The sequence below is a fragment of the Diachasma alloeum genome, unplaced genomic scaffold (assembly GCF_001412515.2).
Source record: "Diachasma alloeum isolate Michigan unplaced genomic scaffold, Dall2.0 Dall_scaffold_00179, whole genome shotgun sequence".
Classification (NCBI taxonomy): Eukaryota; Metazoa; Arthropoda; class Insecta; order Hymenoptera; family Braconidae; genus Diachasma; species Diachasma alloeum.
The window spans coordinates 4,717,184-4,740,232 of record NW_021680345.1 but is presented as its reverse complement, the minus strand read 5'-3'; the positions used below and the strand labels follow the sequence as shown (position 1 = coordinate 4,740,232).

At 36.9% G+C, this 23,049-nt stretch overlaps 2 protein-coding genes across 3 annotated transcripts in view; one reads left to right on the top strand and one right to left on the bottom strand.

The window, feature by feature from the left end:
* LOC107042065 (mitochondrial carrier protein Rim2) overlaps positions 1-3,103 on the bottom strand; it is a 15,292-nt gene extending 12,189 nt beyond the window's left edge. The window contains exons 1-3 of the mRNA XM_015262939.1: positions 2,641-3,103; positions 1,799-1,984; positions 438-703 (exon numbers count right to left, since the gene is read on the bottom strand). Of these exons, the coding sequence (XP_015118425.1) occupies positions 438-703; positions 1,799-1,984; positions 2,641-2,681 (493 nt within the window). The 5' untranslated portion in view covers positions 2,682-3,103. The remainder of the gene's footprint in view (positions 1-437; positions 704-1,798; positions 1,985-2,640) is intronic.
* Positions 3,104-5,715: 2,612 nt separating this feature from the next.
* On the top strand, positions 5,716-22,182 carry LOC107040953 (serine/arginine repetitive matrix protein 1). 2 transcript variants are annotated; one of them, XM_015261285.1, is made up of 10 exons: positions 5,716-5,838; positions 11,657-11,796; positions 11,959-12,165; positions 12,608-12,778; positions 15,388-15,603; positions 15,680-15,911; positions 16,932-17,288; positions 17,455-17,663; positions 19,001-19,617; positions 21,422-22,182. In XM_015261285.1, exons 2-10 carry the CDS (start codon positions 11,728-11,730, stop codon positions 22,035-22,037), a joined length of 2,694 nt encoding a protein of 897 aa, XP_015116771.1. In that variant the 5' UTR covers positions 5,716-5,838; positions 11,657-11,727; the 3' UTR covers positions 22,038-22,182. The 2 variants fall into 2 exon arrangements, with proteins under 2 accessions (XP_015116771.1, XP_015116780.1); XM_015261294.1 differs by lacking the exon at positions 16,932-17,288.
* Positions 22,183-23,049: the final 867 nt, after the last annotated feature.

Here is a 23,049-nt window from a genome sequence, read left to right as displayed (position 1 = left end):
GCATGCGTGGAGTGTATGGAGTGTACGGGAGTGATTCACGCAATGGTGCGAATAGTCACGGCCTATTATAATTCTTAATTTGGATCAAATAAATCGAGCATTCATTTAGAATGAATGCATTCTAAACGAATTACAAATAAACACATAACTTTATCAACCTCCAACAAAACTATTATTGAAATGCACAGAAAAAACCGTCGAATTCTCGCAAAAAAATTAAAAATTGTAAAAATAACAATGAAAAATCTTCGTGCGAATGTCAATACCTCACACCGCAATTGAATAATTATAATAATTATCGCGAGCTTTTAGCCTTTATTTAGTGCCTTTGTATTCAAACAAATCGCCCATAAATATTCATCCTCCATCGGGTTGTTCTTATCCATCGAGCTGAATGAACTAATCGAGGGGATTAATTAATGTTTTTGGTGACTCACCAGCGCATGTCGCGGAGCACACGTGCACCATTGGGCTGTCTGGAGGTAGTAACGAGTTGAAGAAGCCCTTGCTCTTCGAGTATGTGCAGAAGTATATCGCTCGTGATGGCGCTACCCCCACGAGATTGGGTCCGAGCCCTTTGAAAAGTGCACGTAGACCCTCGTACTTAATTATGTACCTCAGGCACTCGATTAAACCTGGACTCACTTGGCCAGTGTTGGGGGGTGGTGAGGCACCACAGTGGGACAGCGCCACGAAGGCATACCTGATGATGAACAGGGATAGCCAAATTTGTAATATTTTATTACGGTTAAATATTGCAGCCATTAATTAGATAACAATCACTCTTGAAATCTTTTGAGTACTGAAGGCCCGGGTAAACTATCTTTCGAATGTTATCTGGATTTTTTTTCATCTTTCGTAATCCAAAATTCAGTTGAGTGGTACATCGTGTAGAAATTGCCAACAATTATGATAGAATGATAAAAGAAATATAAAAAATTCTGAACTTTTTCAAAGAGCGTTCTTAATTGAGATTCAGAATGAGTTGAAAAAAGTGAAAATTACAAATATCTGATTCGCTGTGGCAAATTATCTATTAGCTGCCATCTTCCATGGTGAATGACAAAACATTAACTCCTCATGGGAAGTGACAGCTAGATATCTCAATTTTCAAACAGTGGCATGTAGTCATCTGCTGTTTTTATGTGATAAAAGTGCGATTAAAAAATTCTCCAAAATATTACAACTTTTTTCAAAGAGCCTTTTCCGTAATAAATGTCTCTGTACAGTGTGGGAAAAGATTTACGAAATTAGTCTTCCCCCTGCATGATATTGGGTGACAGGCCGCCGTTTGTCACCGTAAATCAGATACATTATTCAATTTCTTATTATTCAACTTATTCTGAATATAAATTAAAAATGCCCTTTGAAAAAATTGAGAATTTTTTCTACTTTTTTTATTATTATTCATTCATAATTTTCCCAACTTCTGCTTGATGCAGGACTTAATTGACAGTTTCAGACGACGAAAGATGAAAAAAAACATCGAGATAACTGACAATCTGTCGTCTCGACTCGTCTGATCGTCACGATATTGAAAATTATTTCAATTTTTTGCTTTAGAACAATCGTAACATCTTTTAAAAACATGAAATAATAAAATCGTGATATCTCTTGAATTAATGAATTTATCAAAAAATGCTAGAGGAAATTTTTGTGGGGAATTTGTCAACCCACAAAAAAGTTCTTATGACATTTTTCGGTGCGACCAATAGTTCAGGAGATATTGCAATTTTTAGAGAGAAAAAAAAGGAAAAAATTTCCTGTTTTCCTTCTTTGGAAAATTTTGTTTAATTACCTTGTGGATCCCCCTGTGCACAATTTCCTCCTCTGCTGCTTAGGTGGGAATCCATTACATGTGAATTGTCCTGAGGTGAATTCACCATTGTTGGGGGGTGGATAGAAGCCAGAGGTTGACGATTGCAATCGTGTTTTGACTACTTCGAGGGGACAGGTCACAATTGCGCCCATAGTCCCCGCCACCCTATTAATAAACATTGGAGTAGATCAAAACAGACTTGAATTGCGAAGTTGATACAATTCTCTACGATAATTGCGCAATTATTCCATAAACGAGTGATTGCAGAGGAGAATGTCGAAATGATTATCTTCAATTGACAGGATTTTTCAAAAGTCACTCATTCTCCAAGCAATTGCACAAAAAATAGAATTAAAAAACTCCACGTGAATGTGGCATTTCCAATTGTGATTCTGCATTGTCAGTCATAATCCCAAAAGGCGGTCGAATAGGGGAGGGTGGGGTAAAATGGACACTTCAGACTTTTTTCAAATTATTCATAACTCAGAAACAAAGGGAAGGAATTGCTCTTTGTATTGGCGAAAAAATTATTGAATTTTATCAACATTTCAACCCCTCATTAACATTTTAAAAAAGTCAAGAGTCCGTTTTACCCCAACCTCCCCTCTCAGCTCCGTTCGCTGCGCACATAACACACAGACGCACGCCCACAGCCGTTCATCAATTTCCCTTCTCGAAAAACTGTTGTCCTAGGTCACGATGCCATCATCAGCGTTCAATATGTGCATAAACACCGCGAGGATAAACAAAAAGTGTCGAGAGTAGTCGGTGAGAACCGGTTTGATCGATAAAAAAATATCTATAAAATAAATGAAACCCACCCGCCGGCGACAAGATGTATGACGGTATCTCTCTGAGACATTTTTCCACTCGTACCTCTCGTACCACAATCACCAGTTACATTCGCGATAATCGTCTCACAACAGTATTACGAATTTTACTGGGGCCCGAACAGGCCGGATAGCGCGATTACTCCGGCGAGTGAAAAATAAGCAGAACCCGGCGAACGGCAAGACGATCGTAACACACGACCGTGCCCCCTGTCCCCCGGCTCTGCCCCACAATCTCCACTTCGATAACTGCGTATGACGGATCAACTGCCACAGATAAATTATCACAATCCACTGTTCACTGTTTTAGTTTTAATGATGTTTTTCTCGGTTGGCTATTGGACGCTAGAACTGCGTGACTCGCGTACAACTGCGTTATAAACGTGCTGCGATAGACTCACTAGTGATACTGGGGGATATGGGGAGAGACGTGATCTGATTTGCTGGTGGGTTATTGCGCTGTGCTCGCGGTGTAAACAAATACTACGGGAGTCAGGCGAGATACTCGGGTGGAGGTTAGATCGCGGCGGCCGGGGCTCGTGCGCGGAGAGCGATCTAGTCCTATTTTTACTAAAGATGAAAAAAACGTGAAGTTGTTTATATAGAAATATCTCGAAACTGTCTGACCGCTAACCCTTAATTCTGATTGGTCAATATGTGANGAAATATACTATTTCATCACGCTGTGACGAAAAGTGAACTTTTCGGCACGCTCCGCGTGCCTAAAAGTCCAATTTCCGCCACATTGTGATGAAAAATATTGTTCGTAACTCGTGAAAAAATGTTTTTTAGCTCGTGATATAAACCTCCCACTCGCCAAAATAGTTATTTTCATCACAAAGTCCACAAAGTATTTTCTGACGAATGTGGCTTTGTATAATCACATTCGTCAGAAAATACTTTTGGACCGTGTGAGGAATGCAATTTTTCGTCAGAAAAATTCTGAAATTCGCTTCGCTCGGTTTGATCGCGGTTTACCGGGTCTTCTCACGAAAAACACTTTTTTGCACTCGTTACGAAATACACTATTTTCACTTCATATATATATAATATATATATATTTCACATGTATATATATCATCAGTGAAATTAAAGAATTCTGTCCTTTTATGGAGGCCGATTATTTAAAAAAATTGAAGATAATTCATTGAAAATGAAAAATTCTTTATAGATTCTTTTACTCTACTTCGCTATTCACTTCAATCATTAGTCGAATTCTCTTTGATTCATTATCAATATTTATAAGGTATTCATGAAAAAATGAAATTCAATGAATTCCATTTCTTCATTTCAACAAATGGATAGATCAGCGCGCGCGAGAGCGCGCGCATAGATCTTGTCCTATTTACTAAAGACGATAGAAACGTGAAGTTGTTTATATAGAAATATCTCGAAACTGCCTGACCGCTAATCCTTAATTTGATTGGTCAATATGTGACGCGAAGTTATTCACCAAAAAAACACGCGGCATTTTCAAATTCTTCAGTGACAATTTCAAATTCTTCAGAGGTAAATTTTTGTTCACTTCATATATATATAATATATATATTTCACATGTATATATATCATCGGTGAAAAATTTTTCATTGAACTGTTGGGCATACTTTGACACCATGACACCGCCACAAATGTTATCATACGAAACGGATAAGATAGTATTCCACATTCATCGGTAGATAGCACCACATGAAACACTCGTCGCTTGAACCGAATGAAAGCGTGAGGAGAAAAAAAAATTAAAAAGCACGCAGATAAACGCGTAGAACGGCTCCATTGACAAATTAAGAAAAAAATTAGTTGGGCCTGCAATTTTCAGTTCAACTATCTCATGATAATTGCGAGAAATCAGAAAAATTCGGGTGATTAGATTCTTTAATTTTCAATTGATTGAAAATTCAAGTAATTTTAAGAACTCGTGTTTTTCCTCGTTTCAAGAACATTGAAATTTCATTGAATTTTCAATTAAATTAAACATTTATGTATTTATATTAAAGGATAGAATATATAATTTAGCATTTGATGAAAAAATCAGTAGAAACTGAAATTTTTGATTCAGTTATTCCCCGATAATTTCTATAAATCCGAAAAATCCATGTGGATATTTTTTAAACTTTCAATTGATTGAAAATTCAAGTAATTTTAGGAACTCGTGTTTTTCCTGCGTTTCAAAAACTTTGAAATTTCATTGAATTTTCAATTGAATTAAAAATTTATTTTTTTATATTCAAGAAGGATAGAATATATAATTTAGAATTTGATGAAAAAATCAGTAGAAACCGCAATTTTCGATTCAATTATTTCGCGATAATTACTATAAATCAAAAAACTCATGTGGATATTTTTAAAATTTTCAATTGAATTAAAAATTTATTTCTTTACATTCAAGAAGGATAGACTATATAATTTAGAATTTGATGAAAAAATCAGTAGAAACCGCAATTTTCGATTCAATTATTTCGCGATAATTACTATAAATCAAAAAAACTCATGTGGATATTTTTTAAATTTTCAATTGATTGAAAATTCAAGTAATTTCAGGAACTTGTGTCTTTCCTCGTCTCAAAAACATTGAAATTTCATTGAATTTTCAATTGAATTAAAAATTTATTTCTTTACATTCAAGAAGGATAGACTATATAATTTAGAATTTGATGAAAAAATCAGTAGAAACCGCAATTTTCGATTGAACTATTCCCCGATAATTTCTAGAAATCAAGAAAACTCGTGTAGATAAATTTTTCAATTTTCAATTAATTGAGAATTGAAAATGAAAATCGTTCGCCTAAGAACTCCTCCTAAACTGTCCCTGAAATGTCAACGTCTCCCTGGCGCCAGTCTCCAAATCAGCAGAAGCCTTGAACCCCCAAAACCCAACGCAAAATGAAAATCCATTGAATTCCTCATCCCCCGCAAGCCATCACCGTTACTCCCGCCGAGGCAGCCCCGCAATCTCGTAGGAGTACCTGCTGTCCACAAAAATCACGCGAGAAGACAGTCTCGTTGAAGCGAGGCTGGGCAGCCCTTCCCTCCATTCCCCATTGCGATCTTTTCATTTCTCCTACCATTTACTACAAGTGGAGGACTTCTACCTCTACCCAGCTCTCGTGTGCTCCTCCACCTTCCCCAACTGTCAGAAAATACTGGTCGAACAGTCGCGAACGAACGCCTGCCAACGCCGCAGCGAAACAGGTATGTGACGTAGTGCCTGTTTGTTTTCACTTTTCATTTTATTTCCCCTCCAACTCCTGTTTTTCCCTCGTGCTGTGCCCGGTGTTTACAAGTTCAATGCATTTTCCCGATTGAATGACAATTCCAGACCGATCTGGCGCTGCTACCGTACACTTCAAATGGCATTCACAATTTTTTCGCGATTTTTTCGCGATCGAAGTCGACGTTTAATCGCGAATTCCGCACTTCGTTCCATCTCAACAATTTCGTTCCCCTTTTTCTCCTCTTGAATAATAACGCGACCAGCGATGAGAGGAGCGGCGCACATTGTCAGTGACGTTACGTAAGAGAACTGAAACCGTGAGAAAAACCGCTTCACGTGTCCCCTGAAAAGCCACATTTTTCCGCGAGGATTTTCACTCTCTTCGGTAATGAAAATGTCGGGATGGAATAGCGATCGGTGAATCACGGCTCGTCAAACTCAGCGCGCTTCCTAATTCATTCAAAATGGCCACGTCCTTGAGGAGGTCACGTGGCTCTCCGTTGCACTGACAAGGAGAGCCGCAACAATTCCGCACTGTTTGTCCTACCCTGCTCTACCGGTTCTACTTGACTTCGCAGAAAAGGAAAACTCTCGTCTTCTTTCTAATCGCTCTTTCATTCGCCCGTTTTTTTTTTATTTATTTCGAGTTTATTTTCATCCCGAGCGGCGCATTACCTTTTTCGGGGCGAATTGTGAGTCACGGGGTTGAGAATGGGGGAAATTATCCGATGGAAAAACCCTGAGCGTTCGGTTTTCGCTAGACATTTTAGGCAAAATTGGGTGGGATATTCATTCTTCCTGTGACATTTTTTGTTCCTTTCATTGATAATTCAAGCGAAAGATATTCGGTGGAATAAATTGTATAGAAACATAAAAATGTATTCGTTTTCGTTTATGAAATTTTTGCTGTTGGAAATTTCTATTTTGAAAGCTGGGAAATTGTTTAATAGAATTCCAATAGTATTTTTTAAGACATTTGGTGAATTATTAAATAATTATTTTTGAAATTTTTTACGACGAGCAGGTCGCAGGCAATTTTGATATTGAAAAATCAGTCAATTTTTGGAATACTTGATGGAATTATAACTTTCAAGTTCATGGGGCACTGAAAACTGGTTGAAAATTGGGAAAAATCAAGGAACTGTTGCAAATTCAACTAAATATAACGTTGAACCCTGACAATAAATTTTAAAATTCAAGTTGGCAAAAAATCACAATTTTTTATAATTTCGACGATGAATAAGAAATTATTTTTCATTTAAATTGAATCGAAATTGACGGAAAAAATGAATAAAAATTTCTATTCAATCTTCTCGTGCGTGAAATCAGTAATGACGAAAGAGGAAGGTCAATGGCAGTCGAATTAGCATCAGCTGCATTATGTTTGGGACTTAATTCTCAATGCCCGAAGACAATGACGAATGACGCATCGTGGACGCGACTTCGCGATGAGATTGAAAAATTTTGATTTTTGTATTGTTTTGAAGAATAAAGTCTATAGAAACGTCAAAACCTATGGCTTTTTAATTTATATTTCTATTTTGGAAACGTGAAAAAAATTGAATTTCTGAGAACTAATTGAGAGAAAATTTTATTATTAAAAAATCAGTCAATTTTTGAAATATTTAAAAGAATCATAAATTTCAACTTCACGAGACATTAAAAACTATTTGAAAATAGTAAAAATTCAAGCAATTGTTGCTTTAAATTCTCAATCTATCGTAAATCCAATTGCATATAATTTCAAATACTTACAACAAATTTCAAAATTAAAGCTGACAAAAGAAACAATTTTCTGAATTTCCACGATGAATACGAAAAATATTATAATGGCTGAAGGCCCTCGAGCGATGGCCTATTGTAAAATACGCACAAAAAATAATTTTCTTGCAATAAATTTCGTTAAAAATTAAAAAAAAATTAATTATTATAAAAAATAAAACGAAAAAAATTTGAATTCAATTTTCTCATCCGCCAAATCAGTAACGAAGGAAGGAAAGTCAATGGTAAATGCATTAGCATCAGCCGCATTATTTTTTGGAGTTAATTCCAACGTCCGACGACAATGACGAATAACACATCATCGACGAGGTTTCGCGCTGAGCCCCCGGGCGCTCGAGGTCGTTGGCAAACGGGTTGTCTTACCGACTAAGGAAATTGGAAAGTTCACCGGACCCTTTTGCGCGTACATTACATTGCATGCACTGAGAATATTTCTTTTCGGCTCTCCTTGCAGTGGATTAAACAGGACATTTGGGACATACCGAGACTTATTCAATGTCTCTGAGTCATGTTGAGGGCTATTGAAGAAAAAAAATCGGTGAGAAATTCTGTCCGTGACATGAATAACGCACGCGGCGGAATTAATTCAAATGGGACTTTATGTAATTTTGTGATTATGATGATTTTGAGAATTGAGATGTCAAAGGGGGAGTGGATGAGGTCGTCTTAATGCGACTGGACGTGTAGGCGACGCGGACACGTCGAAAACGGCTTAAAAAATTAATTTCGTAGAGTAATAATTTTCGGAATAGATGAGTGACATTGATGTTAATCTGAGAGGGCAGGAGTGACGAAATTCCGAGGTGAAGATAAGGTTCTGGGGATTTCGAACAGTTTCGAGGAGAAATGAAGTGGAAATTTCACTAGGTACTTGAATTTTCAATTGAACGTGAATATTCTGAATCAAAAAGGGTGAATTTTTTATTGAGTTCAAAATTTAAAAATTTATTCACTTGAATGTTTTTAGTGTTTTCTTAATTTTCAGTCAATGTTCCTCGACGTTCCTCGAAATTCATGACAAAACGAGCAATTTTTATCACATTTCCAATTTTCATTTCATCTCAATAAAAAGCGATGCTACTTTTTGGAAATTTTTATCGCAACAATTCCACTGAAATTTCAGAGAATTTTGGCACTGGAAATTCACAATTTAATGGAAAAATTGAAGAAAACTATGTCCAGTTGAATGATTCCATGATTTTTTTTCAATTCATATTCCATGAAAATCGATAGAAATGAGGAAAATTCAGTGTAATTTGGTAGTGAATGTTGGGTTTTGATTGCAATTGCAAGTGAATTCGAAATTCTTAAATTCCTGCTGCTCAAAAATTTAGGATTCCATTGAATTGTCACTGAAATTCAAAATTTCTCTCATAAAAATTACTACTAAACCGGTTTTTCCGGAATTCGCAAAGAATTTCGTCACTGAAAATTCGCAATTCAATGGAAAATCTATGAAACTGTGAATTGCAGTTCAATTATTCCACGAATTTTTTTGTAAATTCATATTCCATCAAAATCGACAGAAATCCTCACTCACTGAAATTTCAATTCTTCCCTAGCAGTGTAACAGGAACAAAAAAAATGTGAATCGTAATTCATCGCGATTTTTTGCCGTCAGATGTCAAGGAGAAGTGGAAAAGGTCACGTAGAATGTACCTCGCATCCTCAACATTCAGATATAAGATACCGAGGAAACAATTTCAATTGCAAATTAATTGCTGTTTCATGTTTTCACTAATTTCTGTTTTCTATTTTTCTCCGTTCAATTCCGAATGAATTTCACTAGACTTTCGAATCATTCGAGTCACTCACAATCAGTACTCAGCACGCAGTACGAGCCCTAGAGTCCCCCAAGGACGGTTAGGAACCAAGTTCGACACTGATTGTGCCAAGCAACAGGTACGCAATCTGTGTACGTCCAGCCTGACGTCATGAGACACTTCCAGGCACCTCCGTCTTTTTATTTCTCGTTGATTTTTTTTATTTTTCATTCTGTATTTCGTTCCCATTCACCAAATTATGCTAAAACCTTGTGACAAATTCTTGACGCCTAAAAGAGTCGATTACGTGGGATTAATACATTATTGTTGGAACTGATGACTGGACAAGGACAACGAATTGTCGCACTGGCGTCTCTTTGACCATCGATACTGTATCGGTGTTTATACCGCGTGGGTGGTGAAAACCACAGGACTGAGGGTGGCCTTCGATTACCATTTAAAGTGATCGATCATTTTGTATTTATATCAGACGTTAATTTCAGTAAATTTGGGGAGAAGACAGAGGCGAGGGACATTTTTCTCTCCATCGAGAGATTTTTTGAAGACTTTTTCCAGAGACATTTAAGAGATTGTTTTTTAGAGAATTTGATATACTACAAATGTTAACATGTCCATTAACATTTTCCTCTGGACCTGGAAATTTCAAAGATGAAAAAAAAGTGGGAATAACTCTTGATAAATCGGTCTCCCCTCCTTTATTTTTATGGGAATAACTCTTGGATTTTTTGATGATTTAATTTATTTGGTCGTCTAATTAACACATTTATTGATACATCTTCAGTATAAGAAGAAGATAAATTCATTTACTGAGAATTTCTAAACATGTTAATTCCCGAATTTCTTGAAATTTTGGGAAAAGACAGAGGCGAGTGACATTTTTCTCTCCATCGAGAGATTTTTTGAAGACTTTTTCCAGAGACATTTAAGAGATTGTTTTTTAGAGAATTTGATATACTACAAATGTTAACATGTCCATTAACATTTTCCTCTGGACCTGGAAATTTCAAAGATGAAAAAAAAGTGGGAATAACTCTTGGATTTTTTTATGATTTAATTTATTTGGTCGTCTAATTAACACATTTATTGATATATCTTCAGTATAAGAACAAGATAAATTCATTTACTGAGAATTTCTAAACGTACTAATTTCCGAATTAACGTCGCGAATCTCGTAAAATAAAAAAATTATGATAACATTCCAAAAATAGCGTTTACCAAATACCATTTGCCATTTAAAGAGATTGATCATTTTGTATTTACATCAGACGTTAATTTATTGAAATTTGGGGAGAAGACAGAGGCGAGTGACATTTTTCTCTCCATCGAGAGATTTTTTGAAGACTTTTTCCAGAGACATTTAAGAGATTGTTTTTTAGAGAATTTGATATACTACAAATGTTAACATGTCCATTAACATTTTCCTCTGGACCTGGAAATTTCAAAGATGAAAAAAAAGTGGGAACAACTCTTGGATTTTTTGATTTAATTTATTTAATCGTCTAATTAACACATTTATTGATATATCTTCAGTATAAGAACAAGATAAATTCATTTACTGAGAATTTCTAAACGTACTAATTTCCGAATTAACGTCGCGAATCTCGTAAAATTAAAAAATTATGATAACATTCCAAAAATAGCGTTTACCAAATACAATTTGCCATTTAAAGAGATTAATCTTTTTGTATTTACATCAGACGTTAATTTCAGTAAATTTGGGTAAAAGGCAGACTCCAGTGACATTTTTCTCTACATTGAGAGATTTTTTAAAGATTTTTCTCAGAGACATTTAAGATTGTTTTCCTCTATACCTGGAAATTTCAAAGATAAAAAAATCTAAATAGCTCTTAGATCTTTTGATGATTTAATTTGTTTGATCGTCTAATTATCACATTTATGGATTCCCCTTCAGTACAACAACAAGCTAAACTCATTCATTCACTCAGAATTCCCACACGTATTAATTCCGGAATTAACGTCTCGTAAAATTAAAAAATGATGGCGACATTCGAAGACCGCCTCGATCTGAAGGAAAATGTCCCGTAAATTCACTAATACCCGAGGTAATCTCTCAATTACCAAGGTAATAAATACGTTTCCATCATAAAAATTGAATAATTTTCCCATTCAAAGGTGTTAACTGGTGAATTAATCCCAGGAATAAACAAGAAAATACCTCGTAAAATGACGTAAAAACAATAGTAAAATGATCAGGTGTATTAAAACTCAGGTCACGGCCGAGACGCGCATGGATGGAGCCAAGTACTGCGATACTCGGCTGGCATTTAGCATCGTCCAAGAATGGAGGTGATTTCAACGCGCAGATACGAGGCTCGCCCGCCCGTCAGTGCGATTCACTCCGGACTTCTGGTTAGTAAATATTCCAAACAATCTAATATCCCCCCGAATAATTCATGCAGACAATTTCCCATTGCGTCACTGCCACCTTTACCGGGAGATCAAGAGAGAAAGAAAGAGAGAGAGAGAGAGAGAGAGAGAGAGAGAGAGAAAATATTTGTTATTCTGCTGCAGTACGATCCGAAGAGTAAAGTGGCAACAGTCAAGGAGGAGGAATGGGAGACGCGCAAGAAGAAGGAGATAACGACGACGAGACAGATAGAGACGAGAGTGAAGAGGCAGGTTGTTTTGGAGGATGGAGAGGTGGTGAAGGACTCGGGACCGCTTGTCACCACCAACACCACTGAGGATGTGGAGCAGCAAGAGCATACGACGCAAGAGGTGCATTTTTATGGCACTCTTTTTTTATATTTCTAATTAGCCGTGAGAACGAAGAAAAACAAGTGGGAAATTGCCTTCATCATAACATAGCCAATTCATTTTTGCCAATAAATTAGGAATTTACTTCCGAATGGAATTTTTATGACGATTTATTTTTAACTGAACTCAGTGTTTCATTATCCCAATGTTGGTAGCCAACAATGCCCCGACGTTAGCGGCCGACATTGGCCCGATGTTTGCAGCCGACATTGCGCCGACATTGCCCCGACGTTAATTTTTTTTTACCTTTCCCTGAATATTGATTTCAAAATAATTTTTTTCCGCAAAAAAATCGATTTGAAATTCTGTCAAAGTCAAAATTTATAAAGAAAGATCAGACAATTCCTTTTATTAGAAAATAATTAAGTTCAAAGATACAGTTTAAAAAAAGTCTGAACTGCAGAGAAAAACTAATGGAGATGAGCCAAAAAAACTGGAATGGGAGACCCCAGTGAGTGCAGTTGGTCCAGTTGTTCAGAAGGAATTGAACGAGACGATAGTGAGGAGTCGCGAAGAGACTGAGGAACTACTGGAGACCGAGGATCGACGCCAATTTGGGGATATAACGGATGAGGTAATATATCATTCCCATGCCTTTTATGTCTAGCTCCACGGGTTTTACAACTTGGCCAATTACGTGAGGAAAACCTATTGAAGCCCGTGGATGCGCGAGAATAATTCTGAACAATGAGGAAAAAATTCACTCCATTCAGAACTTCAATTTCTCACCTTAATTAACTGCTCTCGGGGTGTTTGAGATTATCTACATGTGCGTAATCTTTGAATTAAAGTCTCATTCTGTTTAATGGGAGAAAAAATTTTCATCGGTATTGAGGAAGTGGTGAAATGATAGGAGTTTAAAGATTTCGTGAGATTATTTAATGAGTTTGTTTGAGATTAGTAGGCTCAGAGGGAAGTGTTAGAAGACATTTGAAGTGCGTTTAATGGATAAATAGTCTCCTGTCATTTCTATATAGACCTTATTAGCTCTTTTAATTTTTGAAAAGTACTTTGTACATTTGTCTTCCAATCCGATTGATTTAATGCAGCCTATTTTGGGAATCAAATTTTAATTTAGTAGGTTCGTGAAGGAACGGTGTCTACCGTAATTTTTAGAAAAACCTACTATTTCTAAAGATATTTTCCAAGTGATCTCCCTATTCACTTTGGATCCTATCGCTTCAGTGCAGCTTATTTTGTAGTTATTTGCGAAACTAGTAGGTTCATGCGAAAACATCAAGAAAACAGTTCTCATAGACAATTTTGTGCTTTGCAAAGGGTATCTAGACATCTTTCTCTCAACATGCTATCAATATCCTTGTCCACCCTACTAATAAAATCCAGCCTATTTGGGAAAATCTTCAAAATTAATAGGTGCGCAGGGAAATATCAGCAGATATTTTTTACACAGAATTCATTGAACTACAAATAGTGTCGAGTAACACATCTAAATTACTACTATTAATCGGTGAGCCTATTATACCTCAATATCTGTGAAACAAGTAGGTTCATTCAGAAATATAAAGAGAGCTTTCTCGTAATCAATTTGATGCCTTGAACAGTGTCGTCAGACATTTCTCTCCCAACATACTATCAATATCCTTGTCCACCCTACTAATAAAATCTAGCCTATTTGGGAAAATCTTAAAAATTAATAGGTGCGCAGGGAAATATCAGCAGATATTTTTTACACAGAATTCATTGAACTACAAATAGTGTCGAGTAACACATCTAAATTACTACTATTAATTGGTGAGCCTATTATACCTCAATATCTGTGAAACAAGTAGGTTCATTCAGAAATATAAAGAGAGCTTTCTCGTAATCAATTTGATGCCTTGAACAGTGTCGTCAGACATTTCTCTCCCAACATACTATCAATATCCTTGTCCACCCTACTAATAAAATCTAGCCTATTTGGGAAAATCTTAAAAATTAATAGGTGCGCAGGGAAATATCAGCAGATATTTTTTACACAGAATTCATTGAACTACAAATAGTGTCGAGTAACACATCTAAATTACTACTATTAATCGGTGAGCCTATTATACCTCAATATCTGTGAAACAAGTAGGTTCACCCAGAAATATAACGACCACTGTTCGCCCTAATTCAATGAGTAGTAAATATTCTTGCGTTTTTAGACAAAACCTACTCCTCCTACCTACCTCCTCCTGAGTCAATGCAGTTTGTAAATATTTAAACTAGTAGGTTCATCTAATATCAAAAGACCTCTTCCCTAGCCGTTGAAATTCTTCTCAAAAATCATTTGAGAGTCCCCAGCAATTCCTCCCCTTATACACATTCGCAAACTAATCCTCCGAATCCTTTTGTTCTCTCCTTATCTCCCATTCCCCACCAATTGTATTACCCCATCACCAATAGGTCACCTCCCCCCCCCACCCATCATCTATCCCCCTTATCACCGCGAAAATATCGAAATATTTCATTACGAAATACGGAATAGACATGACGATATACATGACCAAGCGTTACGCATCGTAAACCCGTGATTGTACCTCAGACACAGTCTGAGGGGTCCTCTCGGGGCGGCTGAAGTGGTGAAGCACTCGAGAGTGAGAGGGAGTAAAGAAGGCCGGATAAACTCGAAATACCTATTGCGAAATATGTGCTTACACTGGGGGGGCACAGGTACATTGAGAGTTTTGTCTGCTAGACTGTACATTCTCTAGGATGAATAAAACGTTCAATGGCCGGAGAGCAGGTTTAGCTATGACGGAATGAAAATCAACGGGAGAGAGTTGAGGATGGGTAGATTCAAGTGGTGATTCTTCGGGCTGCCATCGCGATAATGTAACATATTGTTATAATTTTGGAGTTTTTAAATTAATTGAATTTTAATGAATTCAAAGGTTTTTAATGAATTACATTTTAATGAATTCAAAGGTTTTAAATGAATTACATTTCAGTGAATTCTATGATTTTAAATGAATTGAGACGGACAATGAAGTATTTAGTGATTATCTAGGGGTGGGGCAACACGGGCCGCCTTTAGTCGTGAATTTTTATTCGAGTTATTCTTCTTCTATTTTAGTCGCAGAATCGTGTTTATTTTAACGGTAATTTTGAGTGGGTTCAAGGGGCAAATGAAGGCGTTTATCTTTGAAAAACGTGAATATCCGGTTTTGTTAATTTTAATACGGGGGCTATTGACATCTTCAGGCTTACCAGCAAGCGGTGAGGAGTAATCGGGGGGATCTGAGGCTAGCGCTAGCCGAATCATCTAGACAAGTGGCAGTGAACACTGGACCGCGAATTGTACAGCACAAGACAAAGTCAAATAAAGTCATTGACACGGAGAAAACACTTGAGCGGAAGGAATTCAAACCGGATGGGGCAATCGTGACGGAAACGAAGAAGAGTGTCGAGCACGAAGAGGTAATTACGTGGCTGATGAGGTGGGGTTTGGGGGTTTCCGTAATTTGTGGGTGTCATATCGGTTATTGGGCTGCAGATTGGGGACGTGGAGGCGCCTGAGGGGGAGGGGAATGAGCCTGGGGAGACGAGGAAGGAGAGCTCGCAGAGGTTTTTGAAGCAGAGGGAGGAGGACGTGGTGGATTATGTCGCCGGGGGGGAGAGGATCGGGAGGGAGATGAGGCTCGTCGCGGAGGCGACGGAGGGGGAGAGGAGCGGGGACTGGCCACCACCGCCTGACAGGATGAGGACTGTTCGACTACCAAAACCCGGTATTTCAGAAGAATTTTTCGATTTTTTGGGGTATTTAGTGGGGAAATGGGGATTTAAGTGCTTGGGAAATCATTCGTGTGGTAATTAATGTTCATGAATTGGCGTCAATCAATTATGGCGATGATTAATCATTTTTAATCGGTGTTATTGAGTATTGAAGGATACAGGGCAGCATGATGACAGACATTTTTTAGTGGATATTAGGAGAATTCGAAAAAAATAGGAAGTTTTCATTTGGAGAACAATTGGTTTTTCATTTTTGATTATTACAACGGGATGCGAACGCTTGGAATATCGGAATCTAGTATTTCAGTACGAATTTTCAATTCTTTTGGGAATAGTTTATTGTGGAGATGAAGAAAATTAAGGGGTTAAGGAGTAAGAAAAAAATTTGAAATTCTTTATTTGTAATTCATACATAATTGAATAATTGTTGTAGTTTTCTTTTATTCCACACTTTTTTCACCATAAAAATCATTATTTTTTATATTCTGAGTCGTTTTTATTGACAAATTTCATGATAAAAGACATCACGTAAAAAAAGTCGTATTTAATAAAATAATAATAACACTTTTGGGAAAGAATGAAATTTTATGGGCAGTTAACTAGTAATTCAGGAGAGAATAAGAATAATAATTCGATTTAGGTGGAAAAAATTCCTGAAAATTCAGATTTCACGAAAATTTGATGGGATTCCAAATTTTTAAGCAACAACACGATGAGAATTCCGTAATTAACCTGAATTGTCAATCAAACCATGAATATTCAAATAAATTCATCTCAATCTTCTCAATGTCCATTCATCTTCATGGAATAAACGCTCTAAAATTTCCAGTTTTCACAGTTGTTCCATCAAATAGTGAATTTCTAATGGCGAAATTCCTTGTCCCCCAAATAAAATCAAGAATGCCAAATCACGAAACAATTCAGCAATTCAATAAAATAGAATAGACTTTAAAAAATGCTAAACAGTTGCGCTTGTGCATAACAAAGTCATTCATACCCCGGGGCCTCCCCAGGTGACACAACACCCCTAGACAGGAAGGACGCCCTGACAAAAAAGCCCCTAGACCCAGAGGAGGAGGACGAGGCGCGTAAATTCGAGACCTCGAAGTGGTTGGAAAATCACTTCGGCAGTGAATCGCGATCCTCCCAGGGTTCCCTGGAGCCCGAAGGTCCGCCCATTCAAACAGCCACTAACACGAGCTTCATAAATGTTACCATGAAATCCTGTACACCACGCGATCGTGATTACAAGAGTGCGAGTAATACGAGTCAAGTGAGAACCTCGAGCAGAGCCAACGGCAGAGAGTCAGCATCGCCCTCCGGCTACTTTCACGGCATCACCGAGTGGTCCGAGAGATACCAGGGATCAGGTGATGCTCAACAGTGCTGCACTGACTTCTTTTTAATGTCACAATCACGAGAACTAATAAAGAAAACGTGTTATTACGTCTGTGAATAATTCCAGGGGAATAAACATTGCTGTTAACAAGCGAGGAATTTTCAAAAATTATCTCATGCTCTGCTTTTTATTCCCAGGGGAAAAACAGAATCATAACTCGAGCGTTTCTACTGCCTCGCCGAAGCATTACGTGGTGGAAAGTACGATAAGTGTGAATGGACCTGAGACTGTTACGTACACGAGAAATTACGAGACTTCGACGAGGAGACATCACGAGACTCATCGACGATCTAGTCCACCATCGCCACCGGCACGAAGGAGAGCTCGTGAGCAAGTCAGTGAAAAGGTGGGAATTGGAGAAATTTAATTGCGGAGGGATTTACTTTCTTTTGGGGATTAAGTCGCGGTGATTTGTTATGTGGGGATTATTATTTGATTGGAGGCTGTTATTATTGGATGGGGGATTCATTATGGGAGACAATTGGGCGTGGAGAGAAAGAAAGTTGAGGGGATTTTGTTGAGGCCCGTTGTGGCTCCAGGATGCGCCTGATCCGGCGAAGAAATTTCACGATAATTATTGCATCCGTTTACTTTGATGATTTTTTTTATTTCTCAGACGTATGCGATCGTTAGGGCAATTAGGGGGTTTGACATTTAGGCGATAGATGCTAGAACAGTTTAGAGTATTCGGAAATTGCCGGTGCACCTGTCCTCAGAACTCAAAATTGAACGTCTTCAGAGGAAATTTTTTTACTGAAGTTCTCCGCAGTAGATGCGGGCGTCGTTGATCAGACGTGTGTACACGTTATTTGAAAATTAAAATTTCTATCGAAATTGAAATCAAAATGAAAGCAACAATAATATTTAATACTAGAAAATGGGTCAATTGTTGTTTATGCGAATTTATGTCGACATTTCAGCTTCATTCAAGGCTAGAAATTAGATTTGGAGAAGAATTTTTTTATTTTTTTTTCGTTTTATTTTTATTGGTTTCTCATGCAAAGATCTAAGAAAAAAAATTGGAAAATTCATCCCCAAGAATTTATTATAGAAAAAATCCCAATGGAATGAGTTATATGTATAGAAATAACGTTTTTCAATTAAAAAAAATATCAATGGAAAACGTACGGCAAAGTTGCGTAATTTTCAATAGAATTGGCGAAGAAAACTAATAGAATTTTCCACAGAATTCTTCAACAACTACAGAAAAGTTTTTACAGCGCAAGGTTTTTGTTCCCGGATCTTTCAACAGTAGATACGTGCATCGTTGGTCAGACATTTGCCCGAATTATTAAAAAATCGATCAATTGTTGTTTATGTCGACCTTTTAGTTTCTTTCGCCCCTAGAAATTGAATTTGGACGTAAACTGTTTCTCACAATCAAATCCAAGAAAAAGAACTTGGAAAATTCCCAAGAATTTATATTATAGAAAAAAATCCCAGAACTTAAAAATCCAAGAATTTATTACAGAAAAAAACAGAACGTTTTTCCAGAACGTAAAGACCTAAATTTTACAGAATTCCGATGCAAATTGGAATTTCGTGGAGAAAGCGTTAACAATTAATTCTTCTTTCAATTTTTTTATTAATTCACATAAAAATTGATTAGTCTTCAGATCTGACAGATACTATTCCTGAAAATATTCACCACCCACAACTGAATCATTTGATTTCCTGCCCTAGGTGTCCCGCCGCCTAGACGAGAAATCCCCCTACCCGGACCCTCGCCCCCCTGCCTCCCCCAGCCCAGTAAACGTGATCACCCGGACCTGGCAGAGTCGCAATCAGGACTGGTCAGAGTCTCCAGATCAGCCTGAGCCCCGTCATTACCCTCCAGCCCCGAAATCCCGTTCCCCCTCGCCAGTGATAAAAATCCCCCTGCACCGCGAGAAAAAGGAGAACATCAGGCCCACGAGTCGATCAGCGAGCCCTCGAGGTACCTCGAAGTCGAGAATCGGCGAGTCCTTCCGGAAACTCGTGGGCAAACTCCGGTCGGCTTCGTCAGAGCGAAAGAACAAGAGGAACAGTGACTCCAAGTCCCAGTTGACACAGACCGACGACAGCTCGACGTACCTCCAGTACAACGTCATCGACAGGAACATTCCGGAGATCGGGGTGGACCAGGTGGATGGAATCGAGGAGAAACCCCCGGAGAGACCCCCCAGATCGCCCAGGGTCACCAGCCCCACGACTCAAACGATTAAAGTTACGAGATCGAATGGCCACACTGGTAATCACAATGGGTCACACAAGTACTATGTCAGCGAGGAGTCATATTCGTCGAGGAATGCTTATGACAGGTGAAGTATTTTCCTATTTTTGTCTAGTTATTATTTTTTTTTTTTTTTTTTTTTTTTTTTTTTTTTTTTTTTTTTTTTTTTTTTTTTTTTTTTTTTTTTTTTTTTTTTTTTTTTTTTTTTTTTTTTTTTTTTTTTTTTTTTTTTTTTTTTTTTTTTTTTTTTTTTTTTTTTTTTTTTTTTTTTTTTTTTTTTTTTTTTTTTTTTTTTTTTTTTTTTTTTTTTTTTTTTTTTTTTTTTTTTTTTTTTTTTTTTTTTTTTTTTTTTTTTTTTTTTTTTTTTTTTTTTTTTTTTTTTTTTTTTTTTTTTTTTTTTTTTTTTTTTTTTTTTTTTTTTTTTTTTTTTTTTTTTTTTTTTTTTTTTTTTTTTTTTTTTTTTTTTTTTTTTTTTTTTTTTTTTTTTTTTTTTTTTTTTTTTTTTTTTTTTTTTTTTTTTTTTTTTTTTTTTTTTTTTTTTTTTTTTTTTTTTTTTTTTTTTTTTTTTTTTTTTTTTTTTTTTTTTTTTTTTTTTTTTTTTTTGTCCGGTGGCCTGGCGTAGTGGTTAAGGCCGTTGCCTCACAACGGATAGGTTCCAGGTTCGATTCCTGGCCGGGTAGAATGGTGAGATCTAACCATTTTTAAAGTCTTGATCAATCGCCATATAGTCTCATCAGACTCGAAGCGATATAAAATAAGCATAAAAAAAAAAAAAAAAAAGTTATTATTTTTATTTCATTTTATTTCATTTGATTGGATTTTATTTCGTTTGATTTCGTTTCATTTCATTTCATTTTAGTTCATTTTATTTCATTTCATTCCATTTCACTTCACTTCATCATAAACTGAAATTTCATAGACAGTTGAATATCAATTTTCTAGGAGAGTTACGGTGAATTCAATTCAAGGGAAAAAAATATACAACTGCAGATCAGAACATTCAATGAAATTCTGAATTTTTCAGCAGCAGAACGTCGAGAATTTCTCTATTCACTTGAATTCTTCTGATTTCTAATAATTTGTACACAATAATTCAACGCAAATTTACTATTTCTCATGACTAAATTCCTTGAAGTTTCAATGAAACTATGATGTGATAGAAATTTCCACGAAATTTTAATTGAACTTCATTTCATTTTTATTTCATTTTATTCTCATAAATTGAAATTTCATAGACAGTTGACTATTAATTTTCTAGAATAACACTAAATTTGATTTAAAAGGGAAAAAAATCATAAAACTTCAGATTCTCCTTAAAATTAAATGAAATTCCGAATTTTTCAGCAGCACAAAATCGAGAATTCCCCTATTAACTTGAATTTTCCTAATGTCTACTAATTTTTACACAATAATTCAACTCAAATTTACTATTTCTAATGACTAAATTCCTTGAAATTTCAATGAAACTATGATGTGATGGAAATTTCCATGAAATTTCAATTAAATTTCATTTCATTTTATTTTCATAAATTGAACTTTCATCGGCAGTTGACTATCCATTTTCTAGAATAACACTAAATTCGATTCAAAACGAAAAAAAATCATAAAACTTCACATTCTCCTGAAAATTCAATGAAATTCCGAATTTTTCAGCAGCAGAAAATCGAAAATTCCTCTATCAACTTGAATTCTCCTGATTTTTACTAATTTTTACCCAATAATTCCCCTGAAATTCACAATTTGCACCGCGATAAAATTCTCCACGAAATGAAAACGAGAATTGTCAGCCATAAATTTTAAAAAGAGTTTCATTCGCCTCAAATGCGCAATTTCCCTGCCTCGATTGTTCCCTCAGCCTCTTTTTCACCTCCACCCTTCAATTTTCCACCCAGAGAGCCCCTCCAGGAGTCTCGTCACAGCCGGACCACCAGCAGGCACCACGAGAGGTCCCAGAAGCCCCCCAGGAACATTTCAGATTACGACTGCAGGGTTGAGTCCAGCACTCTGGGTCGCCTGAGCAAATCCACCAGCAGACTGACCAGCGATCACGACCGTGAGGATCACTACCCAGGGATCCAGACGTTGCCTCGCAAACTGCACTCCAGCGGTCATGGGAGGCAGACCTCGATGCACACGTCGCGACGCTCGACGTCCAAGCAGATCCCAGTGGCTGCGCCCTCAAGGCCCTCCCAGGCTCGCAACTATGGCAGCATGATCAACATTTCCATCAAGAATGTCAAGTCACCCCAGGGCTCCAGGAGCTACAGCCCCGTTCGGGGGCACGTGCAACCCCCGGTGAAGCCAGAGAGGACCTACAAGTCCTCTCTGTTGAGGAGCAAGAGCTTCAATGTGGAGGCGGACAATGGGGACAGGTATCCGGAGAAGGGGCCTTATCAATCGAACTCTCAGTTGAATAGACTCGATGAAACCCAGCCGCTGAAGAGCCCTGGCATCTTGGCGAGCATCAGTCGAAGCAATAGGGATTTATTCAAGCATGAATATTATTGAGAGATCAGTTGAGAATTTTTTTAAAAGTATTTTGAGGAAGAAAGGCGTATGGAAAAATCGTATAGGAATTCTATAGCATTTCCGTATATGATATTCGGATATTTCTGTACGAATATTGTCTATACGAATTATTTCTATACATAAATTTTTACATAAATTTTTTTTCATCACGCTGTGCGAAAAAGTCACTTTTTACAGAAGAGTGCTGTTTTTTTTTTTAGGGGAACGTCCGTTTTCCACACATTGTGATGAAATAGTATATTTCAGGACGAGTGCCATGGGGTTTTACTGGCGTGGAGTTGGCGTCCGAGCCGAGGGGGAGGACTGGCTAACCACGAGAGTAAAAAAAACCCATGTCATTAGTCGTGAACGATATTTTTCCCTAGTGATTTTCACTTTTACGAGTTTGGGGAAGGGCTAATACCAATCCTCGGACGAGAAAATATCGTTCGATACTCGTGGGAAAAGTGTTTTTTACGTACTCGTAACGAAATATACTATTTCATGCGGAAGATGTCTAGGCGCTCCTGAGAAAAACGTAGAGAAATGTCGCAACTCCATACGAAATGTTTCAAACCTCTAGAAATCGTATAGAAATAATTTGTGTAAAAAATTTCCGTATAGAAATATCCGAATATCATATACGAAAATCCGATAGAAATTCGGTACTTACGTACAGAAAATGCCTTCCTTGTAGGAAAATGCCTTTCTTGTTGGAAATTCCTTGTAGAAAATTTTTATACGATTTTTTCACACGTGACATGCGGGGGGTTTTCGCGTTGTAGAGAATTTTTCGTGAGATTCAAAATTGTTTCATGGGATTTTTGAGGAAGGGACACAATATTTATTTAATTGTCATTTTGAGAGGTTTTTTTGATTATTTTTGCTTCATCAGGCAGTGAAAATCACAGAAACAACCAAATAATTACAACCTGACTGTCGTTTTCGTATTTTAGAGAGTTTTCCCTGAAATTCAAAGTTATTTTGAGAAGTTTTGGAGGGGATAGAAACA

Coding starts and splice junctions, on each gene's coding strand:
- LOC107040953 (XM_015261285.1), top strand. CDS start 11,728: ATGGAGGTGATTTCAACGCGCAGATACGAGGCTCGCCCGCCCGTCAGT. Junction 11,797..11,958: donor CGATTCACTCCGGACTTCTG/GTTAGTAAATAT, acceptor ATTCTGCTGCAG/TACGATCCGAAGAGTAAAGT. Junction 17,289..17,454: donor CGAGAGATACCAGGGATCAG/GTGATGCTCAAC, acceptor TTTTATTCCCAG/GGGAAAAACAGAATCATAAC.